The sequence below is a fragment of the Myxine glutinosa genome, chromosome 12, assembly GCF_964187855.1.
Source record: "Myxine glutinosa chromosome 12, kmMyxGlut1.1, whole genome shotgun sequence".
Classification (NCBI taxonomy): domain Eukaryota; kingdom Metazoa; phylum Chordata; class Myxini; order Myxiniformes; family Myxinidae; genus Myxine; species Myxine glutinosa.
Genome location: NC_136272.1, coordinates 53272690 through 53294006, shown reverse-complemented (window position 1 = coordinate 53294006; position 21317 = coordinate 53272690). Strand labels below are relative to the sequence as shown.

General features: G+C 41.9%; 1 protein-coding gene across 7 annotated transcripts in view; it reads left to right on the top strand.

The window, feature by feature from the left end:
• LOC137418586 (uncharacterized) overlaps positions 1–21317 on the top strand; it is a 156580-nt gene that overhangs the window by 43673 nt on the left and 91590 nt on the right. For 5 of the 7 annotated variants that reach the window (XR_013621101.1, XR_013621104.1, XR_013621102.1 and 2 more), the window contains one exon: positions 753–817. Coding sequence is in view for 3 of the 7 variants with exons in the window: in XM_078766819.1 (XP_078622945.1) it covers positions 792–817 (26 nt within the window). In the remaining 4 variants the exon portion in view is untranslated. Of the gene's footprint in view, positions 1–629; positions 818–7596; positions 7643–21317 lie in introns of those variants that run through there. The other 2 variants (XM_078766818.1, XR_013621103.1) reach the window with 2 other exon arrangements.

Sequence of the window (21317 nt, the reverse complement as noted above, 5' to 3'; positions counted from 1 at the left end):
CACACTGTGGTCATTTTTCTCTTGTTTTTTAAAAGTATTTCCGCAAGGTGATGTAATGCACACACAGTGTCACTGCACACCACACCACTCATGCACTAACACTTTCTTTTTTGAGATTTTTTTTTTTGGTATTCCCGCAAGGTGATGTAATATATACACCATGTTGTCGCACACCATTCATGCACTAACACTTCGTTTTTGAGTTTTTTTTTTAGTATTCTCTCAAGGTGATGTAATATATACACCATGTCGTCGCACACCACTCATGCACTAAAACATCCTTTTTTGAGTTTGTTTTTTTCATATTCCTGCAAAGTGATGTAATATACACACCATGTCGTCACACACCACTCATGCACTAACACCTCCTTTTTTTCATAGCAACATAGCACAAGCAATATGTTATCAAGTGATTTCTCCATTCAAATTCCCTTGTTTGTGATTATCTCATGGCAACGTCCTTTGTAAAAACAAACTTAAATCCGTTTCTTTCACAATTTGCTAGCTACATTTTAATTTGCATTCATTATTATTACATTAAGGAGTCCCTCTTTCTTGACCTTCTGACAATAAGAATCATCCTTTGTGCCAGTGACTGTTGTACACACCTGTCTTGTTGCACCATTCAGGGAGCTGCTGGTCTTCAAACAAAACTTTGAGCTCGTTGTAACGTTTGCTCGAGCTCAAAAAAGGAAAAAGGCTGATTGAATGTTCCAATATTAATTGATCGTTCATGTTTAATTCCTTTGTAGGACTTGTTGATAAAGACCAAATGAAAAGCAACGATCTACATGCATTACCCACACACTCTGGCAAGGTATGTTAGGTGTAAAGGCTGATTTATGCTTCTGCAAACATGCACGGGTGTCGCCCGCAGACGTCCGCATGGGTGTTTGCCAACTTACTTGCATGTAACGTTAACGCGTGCAGTACGGGGCAGTGTCACATTTACTAAAACTAAAGAATGTACAGAAAATGGAGAAGCACCCAGAAATGGAAACCCGTTTCCACCTCCAGTAAAAGTGTAAACATTCTGTTTGAATGTTTTGGTTCTTTGTTTTAGTTCCGGATTTGGGTCTGGGCCCAACCCTCAATGCTACCAGATATACTTCCCTGCTCAACCAATCAGCGTTTGTTTGACGCACATGACCACAGCTACGTGCGACGCATTGTTGAGATTTTGGAGGGGTGCGCATCGACCCCTCGGCGAGCCTATGCGGGCTACGGTTACCCATAAACCCCTTCTCTGCATAGCTATGCAGAGACGCTTACGTGCATCTTCGTAGAAGCATAACTCCGGCTTATGTGATCATTGTCTCAATAAACCAACAAAAAAAAGATAATTCATTCAGAAATACGGATTGATTAATTCCTTCGGAATTAAAGATCGATTAATTTTCTCAGAAATACAGATTGATCAATTCGCTCAGAAATAGAGAGAGATTCATTACCCCAGAATTAGAGATAGATTAATTACCCCAGAATTAGAGATAGATTAATTACCCCAGAATTAGAGATAGATTCATTACCCCAGAATTAGAGATAGATTAAATCCCACATAATTGGAGAAAGATTAATTACTGTACCCCAGAATTGGAGATAGATTAAATCCCCCATAATTAGAGATGGATTAATTCCCCCACAATTAGAGATAGATTAAATCCCCCATAATTAGAGATAGATTAAATCCCCCAGAATTAGAGATAGATTAAATCCCCCAGAATTAGAGATAGATTAAATCCCCCAGAATTAGAGATAGATTAAATCCCCCAGAATTAGAGAAAGATTAAATCCCACATAATTAGAGAAAGATTAATTACCCCAGAATTAGAGATAGATTAAATCCCCCAGAATTAGAGATAGATTAAATCCCCCAGAATTAGAGATAGATTTAATCTCCCAGAATTAGAGATAGATTAAATCCCCCAGAATTAGAAATTGATTCATTCCCCTGTAATTAGAGATAGATTAAATCCCCCAGAATTAGAGATCGATTAAATCCCCCAGAATTAGAGATAGATTAAATCTCCCAGAATTAGAGATAGATTAAATCCCCCAGAATTAGAGAAAGATTAAATCCCACATAATTAGAGAAAGATGAATTACCCCAGAATTAGAGATAGATGAAATCCCCCAGAATTAGAGATAGATTAAATCCCCCAGAATTAGAGAGATTAAATCCCACATAATTAGAGAAAGATGAATTACCCCAGAATTAGAGATAGATTAATTACCCCAGAATTAGAGATAGATTAAATCCCACATAATTGGAGAAAGATGAATTTCCCCAGAATTAGAGATAGATTAAATCTCCCAGAATTAGAGATAGATTAAATCCCACATAATTAGAGAAAGATTAAATCTCCCAGAATTAGAGATAGATTAAATCCCTCATAATTAGAGAAAGATGAATTACCCCAGAATTAGAGAAAGATTAATTACCCCAGAATTAGAGATAGATTAAATCTCCCAGAATTAGAGATAGATTAAATCCCCCAGAATTAAATCCCCCAGATTAAATCCCCCAGAATTAGAGATAGATTAAGTGCCCCAGAATAAATCCCCCAGAATTAATTCCCCCACAATTAGAGATAGATTAAATCCCCCAGAATTAAAGAAAGATTAAATACCCCAGAATTAGAGAAAGACTAAATCCCCCAGAATTAGAGAAAGATTCAATCCCCCCAGAATTAGAGAAAGATTAAATTCCCCAGAAGGAGAGATAGATTAAATCACCCAGAATTAGAGAAAGATTAAATCCCCCAGAATTAGAGATAGATTAAATCCCCCAGAATTAAATCCCCCAGATTAAATCCCCCAGAATTAGACATAGATTAAATCTCCCAGAATTAGAGTTAGATTAAATCCCCCAGAATTAGAGAAAGATTAAATCCCACATAATTAGAGAAAGATTAATTACCCCAGAATTAGAGATAGATTAAATCTCCCAGAATTAGAGATATATTAAATCCCCCAGAATTAAATCCCCCAGATTAAATCCCCCAGAATTAGAGATGGATTAAATCCCCCAGAATTAAATCCCCCAGAATTAAAGAAAGATTAAATCCCCCAGAATTAGAGAAAGACTAAAGCCCCCAGAATTAGAGAAAGATTCAATCCCCCCAGAATTAGAGAAAGATTAAATTCCCCAGAAGTAGAGATAGATTAAATCCCCTAGAATTACAGATAGATGAATTCCCCCACAATTAGAGATAGATTAAATCCCCCAGAATTAGAGATAGATTCATTCCCCCGCAACTAGAGATAGATTAAATCCCCCAGAATTACAGATAGATTAAATCCCCCAGAATTAGAGACAGATTAAATCTCCCAGAATTAGAGATAGATTAAATCCCCCAGAATTAGAGAAAGATTAAATCCCACATAATTAGAGAAAGATTAATTACCCCAGAATTAGAGATAGATTAAATCCCCCAGAATTAGAGATAGATTAAATCCCCCAGAATTAGAGATAGATTAAATCCCCCAGAATTAGAGATAGATTAAATCCCCCAGAATTAGAGAAAGATTAAATCCCACATAATTAGAGAAAGATTAATTACCCCAGAATTAGAGATAGATTAAATCCCCCAGAATTAGAGATAGATTAAATCCCCCAGAATTAGAGATAGATTTAATCTCCCAGAATTAGAGATAGATTAAATCGCCCAGAATTAGAAATTGATTCATTCCCCTGTAATTAGAGATAGATTAAATCCCCCAGAATTAGAGATCGATTAAATCCCCCAGAATTAGAGATAGATTAAATCTCCCAGAATTAGAGATAGATTAAATCCCCCAGAATTAGAGAAAGATTAAATCCCACATAATTAGAGAAAGATGAATTACCCCAGAATTAGAGATAGATGAAATCCCCCAGAATTAGAGATAGATTAAATCCCCCAGAATTAGAGAGATTAAATCCCACATAATTAGAGAAAGATGAATTACCCCAGAATTAGAGATAGATTAATTACCCCAGAATTAGAGATAGATTAAATCCCACATAATTGGAGAAAGATGAATTTCCCCAGAATTAGAGATAGATTAAATCTCCCAGAATTAGAGATAGATTAAATCCCACATAATTAGAGAAAGATTAAATCTCCCAGAATTAGAGATAGATTAAATCCCTCATAATTAGAGAAAGATGAATTACCCCAGAATTAGAGAAAGATTAATTACCCCAGAATTAGAGATAGATTAAATCTCCCAGAATTAGAGATAGATTAAATCCCCCAGAATTAAATCCCCCAGATTAAATCCCCCAGAATTAGAGATAGATTAAGTGCCCCAGAATAAATCCCCCAGAATTAATTCCCCCACAATTAGAGATAGATTAAATCCCCCAGAATTAAAGAAAGATTAAATACCCCAGAATTAGAGAAAGACTAAATCCCCCAGAATTAGAGAAAGATTCAATCCCCCCAGAATTAGAGAAAGATTAAATTCCCCAGAAGTAGAGATAGATTAAATCCCCTAGAATTACAGATAGATGAATTCCCCCACAATTAGAGATAGATTAAATCCCCCAGAATTAGAGATAGATTCATTCCCCCGCAACTAGAGATAGATTAAATCCCCCAGAATTACAGATAGATTAAATCCCCCAGAATTAGAGACAGATTAAATCTCCCAGAATTAGAGATAGATTAAATCCCCCAGAATTAGAGAAAGATTAAATCCCACATAATTAGAGAAAGATTAATTACCCCAGAATTAGAGATAGATTAAATCCCCCAGAATTAGAGATAGATTAAATCCCCCAGAATTAGAGATAGATTAAATCCCCCAGAATTAGAGATAGATTAAATCCCCCAGAATTAGAGAAAGATTAAATCCCACATAATTAGAGAAAGATTAATTACCCCAGAATTAGAGATAGATTAAATCCCCCAGAATTAGAGATAGATTAAATCCCCCAGAATTAGAGATAGATTTAATCTCCCAGAATTAGAGATAGATTAAATCGCCCAGAATTAGAAATTGATTCATTCCCCTGTAATTAGAGATAGATTAAATCCCCCAGAATTAGAGATCGATTAAATCCCCCAGAATTAGAGATAGATTAAATCTCCCAGAATTAGAGATAGATTAAATCCCCCAGAATTAGAGAAAGATTAAATCCCACATAATTAGAGAAAGATGAATTACCCCAGAATTAGAGATAGATGAAATCCCCCAGAATTAGAGATAGATTAAATCCCCCAGAATTAGAGAGATTAAATCCCACATAATTAGAGAAAGATGAATTACCCCAGAATTAGAGATAGATTAATTACCCCAGAATTAGAGATAGATTAAATCCCACATAATTGGAGAAAGATGAATTTCCCCAGAATTAGAGATAGATTAAATCTCCCAGAATTAGAGATAGATTAAATCCCACATAATTAGAGAAAGATTAAATCTCCCAGAATTAGAGATAGATTAAATCCCTCATAATTAGAGAAAGATGAATTACCCCAGAATTAGAGAGAGAAGATTAATTACCCCAGAATAGAGATAGATTAAATCTCCCAGAATTAGAGATAGATTAAATCCCCCAGAATTAAATCCCCCCAGATTAAATCCCCCAGAATTAGAGATAGATTAAGTGCCCCAGAAATAAATCCCCCAGAATTAATTCCCCCACAATTAGAGATAGATTAAAATCCCCCAGAATTAAAGAAAGATTAAATACCCCAGAATTAGAGAAAGACTAAATCCCCCAGAATTAGAGAAAGATTCAATCCCCCCAGAATTAGAGAAAGATTAAATTCCCCAGAAGGAGAGATAGATTAAATCACCCAGAATTAGAGAAAGATTAAATCCCCCAGAATTAGAGATAGATTAAATCCCCCAGAATTAAATCCCCCAGATTAAATCCCCCAGAATTAGACATAGATTAAATCTCCCAGAATTAGAGTTAGATTAAATCCCCCCAGAATTAGAGAAAGATTAAATCCCACATAATTAGAGAAAGATTAATTACCCCAGAATTAGAGATAGATTAAATCTCCCAGAATTAGAGATATATTAAATCCCCCAGAATTAAATCCCCCAGATTAAATCCCCCAGAATTAGAGATAGATTAAATCCCCCAGAATTAATTCCCCCACAATTATAGATATATTAAATCCCCCAGAATTAAAGAAAGATTAAATCCCCCAGAATTAGAGAAAGACTAAAGCCCCCAGAATTAGAGAAAGATTCAATCCCCCCAGAATTAGAGAAAGATTAAATTCCCCAGAAGTAGAGATAGATGAAATCCCCCAGAATTAGAGAGACGAAATCCCCCAGAATTAGAGAAATATTAAATCCTCCAGAATTAGAGACAGATTAAATCCCCAGAATTAGTGAAAGATTAATTCCCCCACAATTAGACATAGATTAAATGCCCCCGAATTAGAGATAGATTCATTCCCCCACAATTAGAGATAGATTAAATCCCCCAAAATTAGAGATAGATTAAATCCCCCCAAAATTAGAGATAGATTAAATCCTCCAGAATTAAATCCCCCAGATTAAATCCCCCAGAATTAGAGATAGATTAAATCCCCCAGAATTAATTCCCCCAAAATTAGAGATAGATTAATTCCCTCAGAATTAGAGACAGATTAAATCCCCTAGAATTAGAGAAAGATGAATTCCCCCACAATTAGAGATAGATTACATCCCCCAGAATTAGAGATAGATTCATTCCCCCGCAACTAGAGATAGATTAAATCCCCCAGAATTACAGATAGATTAAATCCCCCAGAATTAGAGACAGATTAAATCCCCCAGAATTAGAGATAGATTAAATCCCCCAGAATTAGAGAAAGATTAAATCCCACATAATTAGAGAAAGATTAAATCCCCCAGAATTAGAGATCGATTAAATCCCCCAGAATTAGAGATAGATTAAATTCCCCAGAATTAGAGATAGATTAAATCCCCCAGAATTAGAGATAGATTAAATCCCTCAGAATTAGAGATAGATTAAATCTCCCAGAATTAGAGATAGATTAAATCCCCCAGAATTAGAAATAGATTCATTCCCCTGCAATTAGAGAAAGATTAATTACCCCAGAATTAGAGATAGATTAAATCCTCCAGAATTAGAGATAGATTAAATCCCCCAGAATTGCAGATAGATTAAATCCCCCAGAATTAGAGAAAGATTAAATCCCACATAATTAGAGGTAGATTAAATACCCCAGAATTAGAGATCGATTAAATCCACCAGAATTAGAGATAGATTAAATCTCCCAGAATTAGAGATATTTAGATCGGACGAACCGATCGAACCCATCTATGAGACTATGGACTCTCCCGACGCTCCCATCGCCGAAAGTCTACCGACCCTCCCCTCACCGAGTCTACCAGGGCCCGACGACTTGGCGTTACACCCTTCGTCACCCGACCCTGGTTGACACCGCTAGGGGCGCGACTATAAGACCCGCTGCTGCGGACGGTGCTCCGAGACTTCTCCTGTGACACGTTACATCTGGTAGACTCGCTAACGGTACGCCAGCATAGAATATTCAGCTTGCTTACATTGCTTACATTGAATGTTATGAATGGTCCCATGTGATGCCATATCTTATGCTTATTGCATTTCCTGCATTACAGGATGATGTCATGATCTAAATGGAATTAAACCAGAAGTTGGACTAAAGTTGTGTGGACCTGATAAAGTTGTGTGGACCTGATTGGTTTTCCACAACACTCAGGTGGATCGACGACAACCGTTGACTACCTGATGGTGCGTAGGCGAGATATGGGGCACCTCCGGGACACAAAGGTGATCCCGGGGGAGGAGGCTGTTTCACAGCACCACTTGGTTGTCTGCGACATGAGGGTGAAAGGTGCGAGGAGAGCTCGGCGGGTGAAGTACCAACCGAGAATGAAGGTGTGGAGGTTGAAAGAGGTGCCAGTAAGGGAGGCATTAAAAGAGAGGCTGAGTAGGGTAGAGGCTGATGTGGTTGAGCTTGAAAGTGATTGGATGTCAATGAAAGATAGTCTGTTGGGAGCCGGTGGTGAGGTATGTGGATGGACAAAAGGACCACCGAGGCACTTGGGAACATGGTGGTGGGATGATGAAGTTGGAAAGAGGATTGACGAGAAGAGGAAGAAGTTCAAGGAGTGGCAGAAGGCGAAGGGTACGGGAGCAGAAAAAGCAGAGCATGAAAGTTATAAGGCAGTCAAGAAGGCTGCAAAGAAAGAGGTAGCAAAGGCTATAAGGCAGCCAAGAAGGCTGCAAAGAAAGAGGTAGCAAAGGCACAGGAGGCATGCAGGAAAATGTTCGGAGAACGCTTGGATTCGGAAGAGGGTCAGAGAGCGGTATTCAGGATTGCAAAGCAGATAGCGAAAGAGAGGTGTGATGTGATGGGGGTGAGTTGCTTGGGACAAATCGTTGTGGACCCAGATGGAATTAAAGGAAGACGGAAGAGATGTATGGAAATGCTGTTGAATGCAGAGAATGAATGGCATGGCAACATAGAGAGTAACCCAGTTTTAGGACCGGCAGAGAAGATAACTGAGAAGGAAGTTGAGGAAGCGATAAAAGCAATGAAGAGTAGAAAAGCAGGAGGGCTGACGGGAGTTGTGGGAGATGTGTTGAAGGCAGCAGGAAGTTGGGGTGTGAAGAGAATGACAGAGATCTGTAATCTGGTGGTGAAAGAAGGCCGCATTCCAGTGGATTGGGAACTGAGTACCCTCGTCCCTCTATACAAGGGGAAAGGTGACCCTCTGGAGTGTGGCTCGTACCGAGCGATAAAGTTATTGGAGCATGGAATGAAGGTATTGGAAAGGGTGTTGGAGAGGAGGATAAGGAAGAAAGTGCAGATCGACGAAATGCAGTTTTGGATTTATGCCAGGAAGAGGAACGACAGACGCGCTTTTTATTGTGAGGCAGTTGCAGGAGAAGTACATGGAGAAGAGGAAGAAGCTGTTTCTTGGGTTTGTTGATCTGGAGGAAGCATTCGATAGGGTTCCACACGAAGTATTGACACGGGCATTGAGGAAGTTAGGAGTGGAGGAATGGTTGATCAGAGTAGTGATGGCAATGTACAAAAGAGCGCGTACAGCTGTAAGGATGAAGGATGGGAACAGTGGTGAGTTTGAGGTGAAGGTGGGAGCGCATCAGGGGTCGGTACTAAGGTCACTACTATTTGTAGCTGTGATGGAGGTGCTGGCTCAGAACGTAAAGGAGGGTTTTTTTTGGGGGGGGTGGGGGTTTGTTTTTTTGTTTACAGAATCGAGGCTTGTGAAAGAGCTAACATTTATTTCACAAACAAATCTAACAAACAAAATATATAAAAAGAGGGAGCAGTAGACAAGATGGGGAGAGAAGGGGAAGCACACAAACACAACATTTGAGAGCAGGGACATCGGGAGATGTGTGGGAGGGAGAGGGCTTGGGGGGAGGAGGCGTGGGAAGGGGGGGGGGTGGGAGAAGTATAAAACACAAGTACACCAAGGACTTCCAGCACAGAAGTTGGTATTTCAAAAAAGTGGATTTGGGGTGAAATTAGCAGGGGTAGAAAAGATCAAGGTTTTGGATGGGGGAAGATAAGAGATGGTGGTGAACAGCTGTTTTAAAGACCTGGAGGGAGGAGTGGGATTGAAGAGAGTGAGGGAGTTTGTTCCAGAGGCAGGAGAAAAGAGGAATGAAGGAGTGAAGGTGAGCAGAGTCTTGATTTTGGCAGTTTAACCATAAGAGGGTTGCAGGCAGATCTTGTGCGACCTGCAGGAATATTTGGGGGACAGAGCCCAGAGACAGCTGGGAGGGCAAGGCCGGAGAGGAGTCGGTAGAAGACGGAAAGACCACCAACCTGCCGGCGGTGAGTGAGTGAATGGCCCTTGGAGTTAGCTTCATCGCGGGAGATTCCAATGATTCTGAACGCTTTGGTTTCAACCGCGTGAAGACGAGCTAGGTGTGAGGCAGGAGCACCAGCCCAGAGGGGAGTGTAGTATTCCATTGAGCTGCAGATGAAAGCCTTGTATGTGGTGAGGAGCTCAGGTGTGCCAAGGAAGGACTTCGCACGACGGAGGATGCCCAGTCGGCGGCTGGCTTTGGAGGCCAGATTTGAAATGTGGTTTTCCCAGGAAAGATCATGGCAGATAGTGAGACCCAAAAGCTTGAGTGACATAACGTCGTGGAGAAGTTTGTTGACAAAGTACATGGGAGGGTTGTCCGGACGGTCTTTTCGAAGAGACATAGTGATAGTGTGAGATTTTTCAGGATTGAAATGTTCCACTTGTTTGCCCAGTCTGTGATTTTGTCGAGGTCTGCAGAGAGTGAGGAGGCTGCTGCCTGCCTATCTGAAGGAATAGGTATGGAGTGGCAGAGAGTAGAGTCATCAGCAAAGAGATAGAGAGGATTTTCCAAGAGAGTCAGAGAGATCATTGATGAAGACCAGAAAACGCACAGGGCCCAGAACACTGCCTTGGGGAACTCCAGCCTGAACAGGAAGAGGAGATGAGATAAACCCATTCAGGGCCACACGTTGACTACGACTAGAGAGGAAGTCCGCCAGCCATGCGTGGAGATTTCCATGGATACCAAAGGAGGAGAGTTTGGTGAGCAGAGGGTGGTGCCAGACCGTGAGTCCCAGTGAGTCGCAGAAGTCCTTTGCTGAGGAGCCATGGCTTGTGATAGAGGTACCCACACCCAGCCAACTGGCATGGTGACAATTGAAATCACCACATATGAGGAAGAGAGAGTTGGGATGGGTAGATAGAAGTTGGTCCATATTATCAGACAGCGAGATGTATATGGAGTCATCACTGTTTGGTGGACGGCACAACACACATATGAACAAAAGGTGGGAGCGAAGGGGAAGCCGTAGCCAAAGGTATTCCTGGGGGTGAGGTGGAGAGAGGGCAGTGCAGGGCGAGTGAGGAAGAGTTTTTTTTATAAAGATAGCAACCCCACCTCCAGGACATGGCTCAGGTCTAACCTTCCTGGAGGTGCGAATAACCTGGGATAGATACCAAGGAATCAGAGACACCATGAGGTAGGAAAGTTTCTGTTAAGCAGATCACGTCTGGTTTGTCAGAAGCAACCTGTATGGAGAGATCAGTCAAGTTTGAGCGAAGGCCCCGGATGTTTGAGGTCCATACCGTTAATGAAGAGGAAGGGGGAGTGAAAACATTTTGCTACCTCGGAGACATGTTGAATGTAGAAGGTGGATCAGACTCAGCAACGGTTGCTAGAGTGAGATGTGCATGGAAGAAGTTTCGGGAACTGAGTGGCGTGCTGATGAGGAGGATAGTGTCGTTGAAGCTGAAGGGAAAGGTGTATGCTGCATGTGTGATAAGTGTTATGATTTATGGGAGCGAGACATAGGTAATGAACGTAGAGCAGCAACGAAGGCTGGAAAGGGTGTAAATGGGAATGGTTCGGTGGATGTGCAGAGTATCGTTGAGAGAGAGGAAGACAAATGATGAATTGCGAAAGATGATGGGAATAGAGCCTGTGATTGATGCTGTGAAGAGAAACAGGTTGAGATGGTTTGGTCATGTGTTGAGGAAGGATGAAAGTGACTGGTTGAGAAGAGTGATGGAAATAAATGTAGAAGGAAGTAGAGGACTATTAATGGTCAGTGCCATGAAACTTTCCAAAGTGCATGTGTGAGACGCTTGGTCTCCTTCAAAATGATGGAGAATGGCATTTTGCATTGACAGATGCAGATTGCAGAAGCAATACAAATGTGCCCACAAATCAGGGAGCTCTTTGTGACCCTCCTACTCTACTCTTTTGAAACCCTGCTGACCCAGTTATGGTCTTCGACCATCACCATATGCACTGGTGGGATGACTTTCTTCCTCGGGTTCCTCAATAAGCAAGCTGATCATCAACTCCTGCGTGCAATGGTATCGCTGGACGTTGAGCATCGCCTTCAACACCACGACAGACAACTTTCTGAGTTTCATCTGCCAAATGTCACAAATGATTTGCGTGCAACAGTGCAAGCAATCAATGGAAATATTGCACAACCACAACTGCCAATGATTATTCAGGAGGAACTTGAACTTGCTTATGATTTTAAAACTTTGAGAAACATTGTAAACCAACGCTTGCATGGCCCAAATGCACTTCTACCCTCTCAACGTGAGGTATATGTATATGACACTGTTATAGTTGCTTTACAGAAAAAGGAACCATTGGCTATCTTCCTGGATGCAAGAGGTGGGACAGGTAAAACCTATACACTGAACACTCTGCTAGCTGCTGCACACACCCTGCACAGTGACAAAATGAATGTTTCTCTAGCTGTTGCCTCAAGTGGTATTGCGGCTACACTTCTGCTGGGTGGACGTACATTTCATTCCAGGTTCAAAGCCCCCATCATGGTCACTGACTCAACAACATTATCAATATCGATATCTCACCAAAGTGTTCTTGCTGACCTAATTCGTAGAGCAAACCTTATTGTATGGGACGAGGCTCCAATGAGTCACAGGCACCTACTTGAGGCACTTGACCACCGTACATTACGAGACATCACCAACCAAGACATACCTTTTGGGGGAAAAGTAATAGTTCTCTGCTGGACACTTTAGACAGGTGCTTCCTGTTATTAAACATGGATCACGTGCCCAGATTGTCAATGCCTCTCTGAAATATTCTCTGTGTTGTGGCAACATTTCAAGATATTCCACCTTACCGAGAATATGCGTGTGCTTATGAATGGACATTGGACATTATAAAAAATCGAGGGAGTTTGATCGTTGGCTACTACAACTTGGCAACGGACAGCTACCCTACAACAATGAGGCATGCATTGAAATACCAGAGGAAATGTGCATGCAAATTGACAGCACCTCACGTGAAACAATCAAGTAGATCCATGAGTGAAGTCATTGACTGGGTCTTTCCTGACTTTCACCGACACCACACAGATCATAAGTGGATGGCAGATCGTGCAATATTAGCACCAAATAACACATTGGTGGATACCATCAACGAGGTCATGTCAGATACATTTCCTGGAACACCAACACTTTGTCAAAGTGCAGACAAGACGGTAAATGATGATGATGATGACGATGCCACACGTTTGCCAACTGAATATCTCAATTCCCTTAACATTGCCGGAATGCCACCTCATCAACTCTCACTCAAGGATGGCATGCCGTTAATCTTGCTCCGCAACCTCAACGCGAAGCCAGGACTCTGCAATTAAATGGGACACGGTTAATCGTGAAAGAAGTTATCTGTGGCCGCCTCCTAAAGGCTATTATTGCTAATGGTGACAATGCAGGTCGCAGTGTGTTTATCCCTCGCATCACTCTTCAACCTACAGATGGGATTTTCCCATTCCATTGGCAACGACGTCAGTTCCCAGTGAGAATTGCCTTTGCCATGACCATAAACAAGAGTCAGGGGCAGAGTTTGTCTAGGGTGTGCTTGTGGCTAGAACAACCGGTCTTCACATATGGTCAACTGTATGTAGGATCATGACGCGTTGGCCACCCTGACAATATTCGTTTCGCTATCAAGCAGTTGCCTCACCTTCCAAGAACTGCGACATGTTGTTGTATTGTTTACAGTGAAGTGTTATCACTATCCTGAACTTAAATTGCTTATAAAGATGTAACATCACTGATATTACAAATAAATTTGAGCAGAAGAAATGTTTGCATTATCATTGGCTTAAATCATGACGACACAACAACTCATATAGTCATTATCCTAAGTTCAAACAAACTTGTGCCTCTGCAGCGATGTATAGTGAGGCAAGCACAGCATCCCGATCCACGCTATTCGATTTATGTCAACATATTTTATCTATCTTTTATATATATATATATATATATATATATATATATATATATATATATATATATATATTGTTGTGGATATGAGAATGTTTTTTTTTATTTATTGTTGTGGTAAAATGTTGTTGTAAAAGGTTGTTGTAAAATATCACCCCTCCTCCCTCCGTTTGTGGTTGTATAAAGGTCAAAGGGCGTTCCCGTAGTTAGTCCATAAAACATACATGCAGGACACGATATATCTTTTTTGACAGTTATATCCTTATTATGTGTATTAGTGTAAGGCTGTGTCTTCCATTAATTGAAATACTCCATTGCACCAGTGAAAGAGAATAGATCCCCTTTCCTTCCCATCCCCAAAATCTCCCTTTCCTTCCCATCCCCAAAACCTCCATTTCCATATTACATCCCCTCTCGTCACTGCTGAGCCCTCGATTCCCAATCACCTCCCCTCCAATAACCGCCATTGACCATGTGCTTTGAGTCGGAGAAGAAAGGCGTGTCTCCACCTCGTCAGAGGGGAGGAGGGGCGCGCCCGCCCGTCGTCATCCAGGGCGGAGCCCGAGGGTCGCGCGACCAACCAGGGCCGAGGTGAGCACCCCGATGGGCGTGTCCAAAACGCCGGCGGCGTAATCGCTGGAGGCGCTATAAAAGGCGCAAACGGAAGTGGTCACAGTGAGTTGGTCGGAGATGCACTTTGAGTTGGTCACAAGGAGTTGGTCTGAGTCGGTTGCCAGAGGAGGGTCAGTGGTTGCGTTGGTTGCGGTGGTAAGGAGTCGGTGGTCAGTTGGTTGCGGTGAGGAGTCGGTGGTGAGGAGTGAGAGAAACAAGAAAGAGTTGAGGGTTTGGACCAGACGAGTGGGACAAGGCCTGGCAAAGCACGCGACGTAAACAGCAGCCAAAACAGCAGCGTGGGGCCTGGCCTGAACGGCGGCTGCTAAACGCGCCGGTTGTGCTGCGGGACCCCCTTGGACCTCCCTCTCCCTCCAGCCATCCACATCCTGCCATTACTGCAATTCCCCGCTTGAGTCAGTGTCTTTTGTTTGTTCTGTCCTGGGTTAATTAAGCTGTATAAGTTAATAATTGCACTGTGTCTCTAATCCTTCTGTATATTATTTTATTATCTTTCCTTCTCCTTGGTTACTTTGAGCATGTAAATAGTAGGAATAAATTTAGTGGTATTTCCAACCTTTTTGTCTTCTGCTTCTTCTTCTTCACATCCGTGTCGCCTTTGTCTTTTCCCTATTGACTAGCTGTGGTGCCATCCGGCCAAAGTCCTGGGTGAATCGGGTGAGTCAGGGATCCTGTTAGGTCGCGGCAATACCAAACTGCTCGGTAACTAACATCTTAAACCGCGATCAGTAACAATATATATATATATACATACATACAGGGGGCTGCAAAAGTAGGTATACAGTTATGAAGAAAAAAAACGTGCGCACAAAACGTATTTTATTGATTATACAAGCATATCAATAATAACATATCAATAATAAACATATCAATAATAAACATATTAATCCCTCAAATGTCCCTCAAAACTATTTCCCTCAAAATCCCTCAAAACTATTATAATACTGGTAATACTGGTATAATCCTTACTGTATACCTACTTTTGCAGCCCCCTGTATATATATATATATATATATATATATATATATATATATATATATATATATATATATATATATATACACACACAGCATATCTATAAATATATCTGTGCAGTGTCTTGTCACTTGTCTTGTCTTGTCACTGAATTACTACCTCAAACTTTTGTAAAATCGTACGAAACTTCGGGTATGAACCTATCTCTCCTGTGTGTGTCTTCAAGGGTCTTTGTTTTGAAATTTTTTGAAAAAACAACTTTTGTTGAAAAACAAAAATTGAAAAAGATGTATTTTTTCAACTTAAGTATTCAACTTCAATTGTTTATGAAATGTAATATCACGTATATGACAAAAACATTTATGCAAAATAATTGTTTGTTATGATTGGTGTCCACCATGACAAAACAGCAACTCAGGCACACTTGGTCATCGATTTATATATCTACATATCTGGGCAGTATCTGTGTTGTCACTGAACTACTCCCTGAAACTTTTGTTTCCGTGGTTGTGAAGTGTTTTTAATAACGTGGTGGTGGTTTTGAATCATGTGGTGGTGAGGTGTTTTGAATTACGTGGTGGTGAGGTGTTTTGAATTATGTGGTGGTGAGGTGTTTTGAATTACGTGGTGGTGACTGGTGAGGTGTTTTTAATTACTTGGTGGTGAGGTGTTTTGAATTAAGTGGTGGTGACTGGTGAGGTGTTTTTAATTACTTGGTGGTGAGGTGTGTTTAATTACGTGGTGGTGAGGTGTTTTGAATTAGTTGGTGGTGAGGTGTTTTAAATTAGGTGGTGGTGGTGAGGTGTTTTGAATGACTTGGTATTGAGGTGTTTTTAATTATGTGGTGGTGAGGTCTTTTGAATTACGTGGTCGTGAGAGGTTTTGAATTACGTGGTGGTGAGGTGTTTTGAATTAGTTGGTGGTGAGGTGTTTTAAATTAGGTGGTGGTGAGGTGTTTTGAATGACTTGGTATTGAGGTGTTTTTAATTATGTGGTGGTGAGGTCTTTTGAATTACGTGGTCGTGAGGGGTTTTGAATTACGTGGTGGTGAGGTGTTTTGAATTAGTTGGTGGTGAGGTGTTTTGAATTAGTTGGTGGTGAGGTGTTTTAAATTAGGTGGTGGTGAGGTGTTTTGAATGACTTGGTATTGAGGTGTTTTTAATTATGTGATGGTGAGGTCTTCTAAATTACGTGGTCGTGAGGGGTTTTGAATAACGTGGTGGTGAGGTGTTTTGAATTAGGTGGGGGTGAGGTGTTTTGAATTAGGTGGGGGTGAGGTGTTTTGAATTAGGTGGGGGTGAGGTGTTTTGAATTAGGTGGGGGTGAGATGTTTTAAATTACGTGGGGGTGAGGTGTTTTGAATTACGTGGTGATGAGGTGTTTTGAATTACATGTGGATGAGGTTTAATGATGTGGTGGTGAGGTGTTTTGAATTACGTGGTCGTGAGGGGTTTTGAATTACGTGATGTGTTTTGAATTACATGTGGATGAGGTGTTTTTAATTATGTGGTGGTGAGGTGTTTTGAATTACGTGGTCGTGAGGGCTTTTGAATTACGTGGTGGTGAGGTGTTTTGAATGACGTGGGGGTGAGGTGTTTTGAATTACATGGTGGTGAGGTGTTTTGAATGATGTGGTGGTGAGGTTTTTTGAATTACGTGGTGGTGACGTGTTTTAAATTACTTGGTGATGAGGTGTTTAAATTAGGTGGGAGTGAGGTGTTTCAAATTATGTGGTGGTGAGGTGTTTTAAATTATGTGGTGGTGAGGTGTTTTAAATGACGTGGTGGTGAGGTGTAATCGTCCCAAACTTCCAGTCTGCAACTACCCCTCCCCGATGTATGTGCTGAGGGGTTATTTCTTGAAAAAAAACATTCAACCGAAATTGCCTATAAAAATGTAATATCACAAACACAACAAATACATTTGTGCAAAATAATTGTTTGTATTATGATTGGTGTAAATCATGACAACACAGCAACTCAGGTGCAGTCATTATCCTCAGCTAAAATAAGAGCCTGTTCCTCAGTAACGACACTCGGCGAGCCGAGCCAAGCTAGTATATATATACTAGTGGGGTCACCCGTGGGAATCCCACGGGCATGGACGTGTGTGACATTTCGACATATTGAGTTGGATGCTGCACCTGTTTCACAATAACACACACACACACACACACACACACACACACCTCGTTTTTTCATTTCTGTATCTCACAATTCGGTCTCTCTCTTATTAACACACACACACACACACACACACACACACACACACACACACACACACACACACACACACACACACACACACACACACACGTACACCGACACACATATACACATACACATACACACACATATATATACACACATACACATACACACACACACACACATGCACGCACACGTACACACACATGTACACCGACACATGCATATACACATACACACATATACACATACACATATGGATACACACACATACACATATACACACACAGACACATACACATATACACATACACACACACAGACACACACACACACATGCATACACATACACACACACATGCATACACATATACATACATACACACACACGTACACACACATGTACACCCACACACATATATATATATATATATATATATATATATATATATATATATATATATATATATATACACACATACAGACACACACATATATACACATAGACACATATATACACACACATACACATGTGTACACACACATGTACACCGACACACATGCACACACATACACATATACACATACACACATGTACACCCCCACACACACATACACACACACACACACACACACACACACACACACACACACACACACACACACACACACGCGCACACGCACACACACACACGTCCCACATGTATATATCCCACATCCCACATGTATATACATGTTTAAAGTGTACGTGCCCTTCCCCCTTCCCCCGGCCGGCAACGCTGAGTACTTCTGCTAGTAACTAATGAAATAAAAACGAAGAAATATCTCTGGGTAATTTCCTGAAACTCGGTGAAATTCGCTGAAATTCGCTGAAATTCGCTCGGTGTATCGGTGAAATATTTTATTTGGGCGGTGTAGAATTGCTTCGAACGAAATATCTCTTAGCAATTTCCCGTCTGTGTTTCATGTCCATGCACACGTGAAATGGAGTTTGTTTTTGCACACGTGAAATGAACATGTGAACCTTTACTTCCGGATAATAATGTTGAATGAAATAAAAACGAAGAAATATAGTGGGGTCACCCGTGGGACATTTCGACATATTGAGTTAGATGCTGCACATTCAAAATGGTTACTGGCAATTCATCAGATCCAGAAATGGTGCAATGAACACAATTTATTTCTTTCACATAATATGTGTCCCCTCACTCCTCTCCACCTGACACTCTCCTCTCTCCACCTGACACTCTCCTCTCTCCACCTGACACTCTCCTCTCTCCACCTGACACTCTCCTCTCTCCACCTAGCACTCCTCTCCTCTCCAATCCCTCACATTCCTCTCCTCTCCAATCCCTCACCTCTCCAATCCCTCACACACCTCTCCTCTCCAAACCCTCACTCTCCTCTCCAATCGCTCCTCACTCGCCTCTCCAATCGCTCCTCACTCGCCTCTCAAATCGCTCCTCACTCGCCTCTCCAATCGCTCCTCACTCGCCTCTCCAATCGCTCCTCACTCGCCTCTCCCATCGCTCCTCACTCGCCTCTCCCATCGCTCCTCACTCGCCTCTCCAATCGGCTTTCCCCGTCTCGTTTCTCTCGTTTTTCTCCCGTCTCGTTCTTTTTCTTGCTCCAAATCGGCCCGTCTCGCCCGTCGGCCCGTCTCGCCCGTCGGAATCGGAAATCGGGCCGTCTTGCTTTCTTGCTTGCGCGTAAATAAATTGTGTTCATTACACCATTTCTGGATCTGATGACTTGCCAGTAACCATTTTGTAAAAATGAATGTGCAGCATCTAACTCAATATGTCGAAATGTCACACACATCCATGCCCGTGGGATTCCCACGGGTGACCCCGCAAGTTTGCATTGACGTTCGTCGACGCACTCGTTCGCCCGTCTCATTCGCTTTCTTGCTACATCCTGTTCAAGTGTGCATTCTTCATCGATCGTCTCATTCATTTTGGAAATAGAAGTTTCCACGCAGCGCATGAATTGTCACTATCCTCAAGAGGAAGTGTCTCGTAATCATCAAATGATAAATGGCAAGTAAATTATATTGTGGAAAATTAAAGATTTCAAATAAACCTATTTAAAGTGTATGCGCACATAACTAATAAAAAAAACGAAGAAATATCTCTCGGTAATTTCCTGAAACATATTTTACTTCCGGCTAATGTTGAATGAAATAAAAACGAAGAAATATATGTCGGCATCATTGTTGACGTTTTTGTGACGACTGTCATCAAACGAAAAAGTAATATATCTTATAGTGTAGCAGCATAGCAAACCTGTTGTGCATTTTGTGATACAAGCACCAAATTTGGTACACTAGTAGACTATCATATTGTTGCAGATATGGGACTTGGCCTCAATATCCGCTTGTAAATACTCCCCTATTTCCCCAATACTCCCCAACTATCCCCAATCCCCCATTCCCTAGTCCCATTGCCTGTAAATAACACTCTGTAGAACCGACCTTCCCCTTTTTCCCCCATTAAATGTCGTGCCCAGGTTCACCGCATCTCACGTAGACAACTATAGGACATCTTGCTAGTTATTCTTAGTCTATGTCAGTTAAGGACTCGTTTCCATTAATTCTGACTCTTCGTTGCACGAAATTGTGATCGTATGGCACCAGTAGTGAGTTTAGGACCTCCCCTTACCTCCTCCCATCTTCCCCATGAAACAACAACAACAACTACAACAACTACAACAACAACTACAACAACAACAACTACAACTACAACTACAACAACAGTGGAGATGGGGGCGGCGCGGCGCGGGGGAGTGTGCGTCCTCACACCGGCTCGGTTAGCCGCCATGACCATGCGCTCCGACGGGGTTACCGCGAAGGGGCTCCCTGTCAGCCCCTCGTCAAGGGCGGAGCCGGTAACCCCCCCGCACGCACCCAATGAGAAGCAACGGGCCGATTCCATCTGGGGCGGAGCTAACGAGCTGAGGGCGTGTCACTCCCCGCCGGATATACGCAGCCACTTACCGGACGTGACGTGAGATGCGCCCCCGACTGAAGAAGACAAGTCACGACCTTCGAGCGCTGAGTGAGGCCTCCCGCATCTCTGGACCGGAGCGGGTCGATTCTGTCCTTGAGCCAAGAGTGCACCTTGAGCCATCGACTACCCGCTTTCCTTGCCATCAATCCCCGTGTGAGTCAGTTTTGTCCCGTTTATCTGTCGTCTGTCGGGGCTAATATAAGAGTGTGTCTAAGTGCCTGTCTTTCTATGCTGTCCCTCTCATTCCTGTAATCTGACCTTCCGCAATATTATAACCTCTTCCGGAGGTCTTGAGAACTGAACCCTTGGTGTCGTGTCATTTTAATCCCAGCCGTTGTGTCCTTTTCCATCATTGATTTAGCATAGCGCGACTTAGTCAACGTTCGAGTATAATCGGGTAAACGTGCAGGCGCGGTCATACCAAACCGCTCGGTAGACCAACATCCACAACCGCGTCTGTAACAATTGGTGTCAGGAGTGTCGGATTCGAACCTGGGACTAAATTTATTAGGCCCAAATTTTGGAACACCAATTGTACCACTAGGGTAACAATTGGTGTTGGGAGGTAGAATTCGATCCGGAGCGCGTTTCCCGCGCTGGAAATTATAACGACGAAATTTGATTTGTTTTACGGAAATAAAAACCCGAATTTTGAAAGTCGCGCTATGGCGGATCAAGACAGCTGGGGTCCGGTAGGGGAGAGTGAGGCAGGGTCGGTCCAGGACCAAATTGAGGGACGCGAGGA